Source organism: Castanea sativa, chromosome 1 (assembly GCF_040712315.1).
Source record: "Castanea sativa cultivar Marrone di Chiusa Pesio chromosome 1, ASM4071231v1".
Classification (NCBI taxonomy): domain Eukaryota; kingdom Viridiplantae; phylum Streptophyta; class Magnoliopsida; order Fagales; family Fagaceae; genus Castanea; species Castanea sativa.
The window spans coordinates 30,053,541-30,061,182 of record NC_134013.1 but is presented as its reverse complement, the minus strand read 5'-3'; the positions used below and the strand labels follow the sequence as shown (position 1 = coordinate 30,061,182).

Genomic DNA, 7,642 nt, shown 5'->3' with positions numbered 1-7,642 from the left:
AAAAATTGCTTGTTTGAATGGTGAGGGAAGATAGGGTCACCATTTTTAATGAACTCTTAATTTTTTATTTCTTTTTTTCTAGATCTTTTCTTCTTCTTCTTTTCTGTTTTTCTTTTTAACTTCATTGAGCATGTGGGGTTTGGGTATCAGATTCTAGAAAAGATCCAAATGTTTAGTTTAGATGGGCGCTCTCTTGGTTACCGTCTATTGCATTTTCAATGCGCCAAGAATAAATTCTTTAGAATGGAAATAGCCAATATATAGTACAATTTCAGATAATAATAAGAATAAATTATAAATAAATAAAAAAAGGCACATATCTTCCACAGAATTCTATCGGCCCATTTAGCTAAAAAGCAGATTCAAAAGTTGGAAAACATAAGACTGAAGGATTCCCCCACTTTCTCCAAAAGCCTATATAAGCAACTCATCCCACTGCCCTATCAGTAAGTACCGAGCAAACCACAAGAGAAACCCCAATAGAACTCTTGCCTCGGTTGCCATGGCCTCAATGCAATGCTACAAACCAAGTAATGAATGCTGTCAACCAAAAAGCCAGGACAACTCGCTTGTCCACAAGGCTGCCGAGATGGCTAGCTGGGCACTGAAAGGAAATCAGCAGGGTCACTGTGCAACCCCTGGAGTTGCTAGCAACCAGCCTTACTCTCAAGGACAAGCCTATGCCTATTACCCAGACCAAAACTTAGCCAAAACCCAAACTTACAGCCAACACAAAGACAAAGGCCACCATGCATCTAATGGCATGGCTTGCCATGGGAAGAGCACTGAGAAGAAAATGAAAGAGAAGAAGTCTGAGCACAAGAAGGAGAAAAGTGTCACCAAGAAGAAGTCCAAGGAACGTCATAGGAGCTGCAATGACAGTGACAGCAGCAGCAGCGGAAGCGACAGCAACTGAACATGACTGCTTAAAACCAAGGCATGTGCTAATGCTATCATCAACCACTTAAAAAATTCCCATTATATATGATTCCTTGGTAATTATTAACACACAACACAGCAAAAACCACAATTTTCAAGAAACCAAGCAAAAACGAAAATGGATACAACTAATTCCTAATAATACACAACTGTCATATTTTGTATTCTAACTTTTGTGTTTATTTGATTGCAGAAGCACTTATCTGAGATCACATCAAATGAAGTTGCCTAGCGGTTTAAATAACAGATAAATAAGACTAGTCTGAATAAGAGCCCATGTAAAATAACTTCAAACTCTGTGTACTACAGAAGAATATCTGTATTTTATCTTTAGTATTATGTCTGTTTGCGGATAAAATAATGGTGCAATCCTTTTTCACTACTTTAACATCCTTCGAATTATGTTATCTATAATCCAGGGAAAATGATTCAGTTGGTTTAATTTGAGATGGCGAACATAGAACCACAACTATAAGGAATAGTAAATTTTCTCCAAAATAAAATTGTAGTTTTGGAGGTTGCAGGAAAAAGGCCACTGCAGATATGGGGGCGAGCACATGAAATGAAAGGCCAAAAAAAAAAAAAAAAAGACTATCAGAAGATCTGTGAGTCTGACAATACAGTTGGACCAATTCACAAGTCAGAGATAATCTTGGAACAAGTATTCATTAAATACCTCCAAAAATTTTCCAAATATTAGATGGAATAGAAGACATACAAATTTTTGGGCCAGGAATAGTTATGTTAATTCAATACCATGTTCATGTGAAAAATGTGGAGCAGCATATACCTGCAAGCATTTTAATGCTTTTAAGTGATTACAAAAGCATGAAAAAGAGGTGATAAGGAAAGCATGCCCTTAAATAAAATATAAGATTAAAACTGAGTGGTACTTGCATTAAATATAAACAGTCAGCATTACATAAGGCATGAAGCCATTGATCAATAGAAAACTGACGAAGCAAAATATAGACAAATTATACAACCCTTGATATTGCGTTCAAAAGACATTAACTTGCTTTAGTAGACTTGGATACAAATGCTGCAATGGCCTGAACAGCAAGATCTTCAGCTGCATCTTGGGTTGACCCCTTGGTTTGAAGGTGCTTCTTGCCAATCTTGAAGGAATGGTCACCACCATCAATCACATGCAAACCAATATTTGGTTTCAACTTCTTACGAACAGCTTCCAGCTTTTCCAGTGGACACAGAGTGTCTTTGCTACCCTACATGGAACATGATCATAGCCTTACACATTGCATAAACATAAGAGAGAATAATATACAAGAAGCATGTTTAATAGTAGAAAAAATTAATGCAATGAGACTTTAGATAATACCATAATAAGTATTTAAATACAAAAAAAAAAAACAAATAACCCAACAATGCCCGCTATGCTAGTCTACAAACAGATATATATAAAAAAGTACACAGATCATTACAAAGCTATATAGTTACTCAAAATTATGCAATTATGGGGACTGGAATTGTAGGCTAGCAACAAGTGTGATTTCATTTCAAAAGGCACTATAGTGCTTGTGGAAGACAATACCTGTACAAACATTATAGGAACTGTAACTTGCAACAGTGTTTCATCTCGCACAGCTCCAGTCATCCCCTGTATAAAAAGGCAACTATGTTAAATTTAATTATTCTCAGTCTTGACATTTTTCCCTTATCGTTGATTTCATAGATGTAAACTGATGCTCTCCATTGGATAAATGGGTTGTTTTCGACCTAAGACATGCCTGATTTACCTCTAAGGAGGAATGATTGTGTATGACAGCCTCAAAGGGACAACTCATCAACACCATACCAAATGCGAACTAGCAATATATCACGGAAATGGTAAAGTGCAAAGGGGAACACACCTATATCAAGAAAATGATATATTCACTTGCTAAAGAGTATGCTGAGTGCTAACATTTTCATAATTCCCCATTACATTGCAAATTTCCCAGAAAGGAATAGAAGAATGTCAAGTTATAAGGTATAAAACACACTAAAATTCCATCAATTGATCACATATTCATGATTCCTTCAAAAGATATCCAGCCGAAACCATATATTTACACAATAAGTTAAAACCAATAATAATTCAAGCAGTGCTCCCCTTTGCAGAACGTAGTTCCCAGGAATGTTCAGCCTATCGTGATAATTTTACTCGTCCATCAACATAGACAGTGATAGTGGGATCGTTGAATAGCTCACTATTGACTCTTTATATGAACCATATTTCGAGAACCAATTGGGTCCAGTGAATACAGATTTTCTCTTCCTCTCAGCTGGTTTTCATCTGTCAGCTATATTGTTTTACCTAATGCACCATTATACTTTACTAATGCATGTAGATAACAAATAAGAAATATGTGCAAACTTATTAGAGAATGAAAAACCTTTAGCGGGTATCCCAAGCAAACTATTGCTGAAGCACCAATATCTTCCTCACAAGCCACCATGCAGCTGACTCTACAAAAAAATATAAAATTGAAAACTCATAAAGAGAGCAAAAGTACAATACGCAGAAGAAAATATGATATGTAACACCATTTGACTTCACTGTTACACAAACTTTAAATTTCAAATTGCATTGCACAGAAGCACAAGTTACCATAATAGTAATATCATGGGCCTTTGTTTGTATATAATTTACTCCTCCAAAACAAACGAGATTCATTCCACAAACAAATCTGCAAATTGATCCATTGCCCCACCTAAAGAATTCAAACTTATACTATAAAGCACATGCCCCATATAAGATGTACCTAGGAAAGGTTGCAAAGATTAATGCCAATATTTTAAGCTATGATGGCATAATATCTGATTGATCCACAATAGAGTTTCTGGTTTGATTGACTTGCAGAGGTATCAATTGCAGTACTTTCTGAAAGCATGCACATCAAAATGCATCAACATAAGTATCCTAAACTAATTGACTTGCACAGGTTAAATGATAATACTATGACCCTCTCCCATTTGCAAACTTAAAAAATTAAAAATTAAAAAATTAAAAATAAAAATTGGGATGCAGTTAGACTTTTATCAGTGTATAAGCATTTGATAATTTGCATTCAAGTAAATTCATCACTACCTTGATCCCATGGATTTCCCTGCCAAAATCAGCGGATGCCCAGGGTACTTAGCAACGGTCTTTTTGACAATATCTGAGTGAAACTCAACCAATTTTTCTGCCTTGGGAGGAGCCCTTCGTTTCCCACCAGAAATGTCTGCCAAGAGTCAACCCCGTTACATTTGATTTTAAAGAATGCATTTTAGATACAACTGACTTCATGCATTACTTAAATCGCTTTTATTGAGAAACAGCCAGTAAGCTACAAGTGCCCTGAACGTATTAAATACCAAAGAAAGACTCTACCCCCAAAAACTATATGATTCTTTTAATATCCCAAAAGAACTTCAGGAACATAAAGACCAGTAAAAGGGAAAACAAAAGTAACACAGTAATTGATCAAGAAACTCACAAGGGTAGTCAAAAGTAACTACTTCAACAGCATTCAGCGCCTTGCCCAACTTTTCTTTCCATCTGCATAAAAACAAGTAGCTTAAATTTCCAATTTTTTAAACACAACTATAGGAACTACAACTACAAAGTCTGTGATAAATACAAACACACATGATAAGAATTGAAACTATGACGTCCACTCATGATAAATGTCTTTACCATCAGGCCAATACATCAATGTGTTTCATTCCAGTGTAAACTGGATGCTCGTTATTTCACTGACAAGAAATTTATCATTTGAGCTAATTGGAATTCATACATATTATTTTTTCCTCCTTTCTTAACAAAAGCAATTAGTGACTTCTAAAATACAAATTAAAGCACAATGTCCAATAAAACACAATATCAATTACTGGGGTTGTGCAATGAAATTGGAGTGTGAAAGACAAATGCCCCAAAAAATAATCAAACCATATCACAGTTCACAGACCCACCAAACTATACTTACTCCATTAATGGGTTTTCAATACATAACATACTTTTACTATTAAAGAGGTTTAAATTACCAGTTTTGACAAAGTAAGAATCAGATGAGAGAAAAAGGGGGGAAAAAGGAGTTACCTAATCATCCAATCAGAAGAGGAAGGAGCACCAGCACCATGGGCGAAGACGACCACAGGGGATAACTTCCCGAGTGTTGAAGATGGTGATGGTGATGGTGATGGTGGTGATAAAGGAGGTGACGAAGCCATTTCTACTTCTATTCAAAACAACGATGAGAAACCCCCAAATTTCAAAATCAGCGAAACCCTAATATATACACACTGCTAATTTTCGCGCCAAATGTTGTGAACGACAAAACTTGTTTTGTTCCTTTTTTTTTTTTTTTTTGGCGGGCACAGCACAAGTAAGTGAAACGATCAAACGACAGAAAACTACGATTTTTATTTGCCCCTTGACCTTTTTGGCTTTTTCGTTCTTCTTAAGAATCAAAAAAAAATTAAATTTAAATATTAAAAAAAAAAACTACGATTTTTTAACAAATAATATTATGTTTAACTACACTATAATCCATAAATTATACTCTATGAGACTATGAGTAGTATTTATCCCTCAAGTTTAAATCTATTCATTTATGCCGAATACATGTAGAAATTAAAAACCTTTTTGGGCTCACTTTCAATCCAAAGTATACACTATGAAATCGGGATATAAATTCCTAGCTAAAAAACCAAGCCATTGCTATTCAAAGTACACCATTTGTAGAAAAATTTGGAAGAAAGTTTGGGATATGGCTGTAGAAAATAAGGTTAGGAATTTTTTATGGTGAGCTATTCGAAATTCTATTCCTACTAAATATCAACTTGTTCGAAGATGTTAAAGACATATTTTATATAATTAGCTAATTCTTTGACAAAATACACTTTACTTGTAATTTGGTAGAATTAAGATAGGTTTAATACTTCGAGAAACAAGAGTTCAAGTCGTACTAAAGCCATGAAAAGTGGACCAAGAAACAAGTGAAGAAAAGATGTTCATTAAAGCTCGACAGATACCTCAACGGAAACAATATCTATCGAGATTTAAGAACGAAGCTTGACAGAAGCTGAATTTGTCGAGACTTACGAAATCAAAATTTCCATATCTGATTTTCGGCTCATGCTGACATGTATGTATAGGGTTTCTTTTCTCACAACCCTAAACATATATAAAGCTTATTTTAAAAGTCGTTATACATGGAGAACACATACAGAAAGTGACCTAATGTCTTATTCTCTCTGCAAGAAGTTACTGTGTCTTTTGCACCTTAGGATTTTATAACCAAGTACTTTTTGATTTTCATTGTTGATGAAGTGAAGAAATTTGCAACTGATGATGCCAAAATCGTCAGTTTGGTCACTCGTTCAATCTGGAGCTTTTGACGATCTTGTAGGACTTGCAAGATAAAGAGAGTTGATCGAATAAACCACCGGATTGTGCCCGGTGGGGGAGCCGCCGATGCTTAAGTTAGTATCGGCCCATATCTTTCATATATAGATAATGTTTTGTAATAGTTTGTGACGTACCTTCACAAGTGAGATGGACTGTCCCTTTTATAAGTGATTTGGATAGCTGTTGTACATAATTGGAGGTGATTATTACCCATGTGTAACCGTTATCGTATTGATGGGCGTTTAAGACCGATGAGTAACGGTCGTCATTAATGTGTTAAATGTGCTTGAGCGGTTACATCTTTTGGTCTACTAATGATGCAAGGTTGTCCATTAAGATGGACGACCTTAGTAATTTTTATAGACTCATCAATTGCCCCCCATTCCCAAGTCTGATTTTGCTTTGTGCTAGTCAGGCTTTGGGAGTTCTTGACTTGTTTAGATTCAGACTTCTTTATCTTTAACTACTTCTTTATCTTCAACTACTTTCTTTTTCAAGAATGGTAGTATTTTTGTGATGACTTCTTAGTATCTACCTTTTGAAGGTCTTTTTGGATGTTCGAGGAATCATAGCTTGATCTTGAAAGTGAGCTAATTTCTTTCAACGATCATTTTTTATCACTTGCTGAAAAGTAAGGTAATTTCCTTGGACAACCATTTTTTATCACTACTGAAGAGCGAGGTGATTTCTTTGGACGACCATTTTTTATCACTTCGATGCTTCTTCTTTTATTCATTTTCTGATGTCACGTTTGATATTCTTGATTTGCGTGCGGCCTTCGTTTGTGTGAGAATCCTTGTCTGCTTACACTTGTCTAAGGGTACTTAGTCACTTAGCCACTTTTGGGTGACTTACATCCAGTTACGGAGCTTTGTCATTTAGGCTTCGTCAGTGATTTACATCCGTCTTGGTGGAATCTTATCACTTAGCCTTTTTTTTTTTTTGGTGACTTACATCCATTTAGTGAATCTTGTCACTTAAGCTTAGTCAGTGATTTACATCCGTCTTGGCGGAATCTTATCACTTAGCCATTTTTTGGTGACTTACATCCATTTAAGGAATCTTGTCACTTAGGCTTCCTCAGTGATTTACATCCGTCTTAGCGGAATCTTATCACTTAGCCATTTTTTTGGGTGACTTACATCCATTTAAGGAATCTTGTCACTTAGGCCTCGTTAGTGATTTACATCCATCTTGGCGGAATCTTATCACTTAGCCATTTTTTTGTGACTTACATCCATTTAAGGAATCTTGTCACTTGTTGCTGGAAAGATTCCTTAACGCTATGTCATTTTGGACCTTTTTGAG

The 7,642-nt window shown here is 35.5% G+C and overlaps 1 protein-coding gene and 1 long non-coding RNA gene across 2 annotated transcripts; one reads left to right on the top strand and one right to left on the bottom strand.

The window, feature by feature from the left end:
* The first annotated feature begins 445 nt into the window (after positions 1 to 445).
* LOC142607650 (uncharacterized) lies at positions 446 to 1,321 on the top strand. The gene is made up of 2 exons (XR_012839363.1): positions 446 to 937; positions 1,133 to 1,321. It is a non-coding gene; the product is annotated as an uncharacterized LOC142607650 (long non-coding RNA).
* Positions 1,322 to 1,810: 489 nt separating this feature from the next.
* On the bottom strand, positions 1,811 to 5,242 carry LOC142622613 (uncharacterized). Its single transcript, XM_075796128.1, has 6 exons — positions 5,024 to 5,242; positions 4,422 to 4,483; positions 4,031 to 4,166; positions 3,336 to 3,408; positions 2,492 to 2,557; positions 1,811 to 2,165 (listed from the first exon to the last, which is right to left on the bottom strand). The coding sequence occupies exons 1-6, from the start codon at positions 5,152 to 5,154 to the stop codon at positions 1,950 to 1,952; spliced, it is 684 nt and encodes a 227-aa protein (XP_075652243.1). The 5' UTR covers positions 5,155 to 5,242; the 3' UTR covers positions 1,811 to 1,949.
* Between the last annotated feature and the right edge of the window lie 2,400 nt (positions 5,243 to 7,642).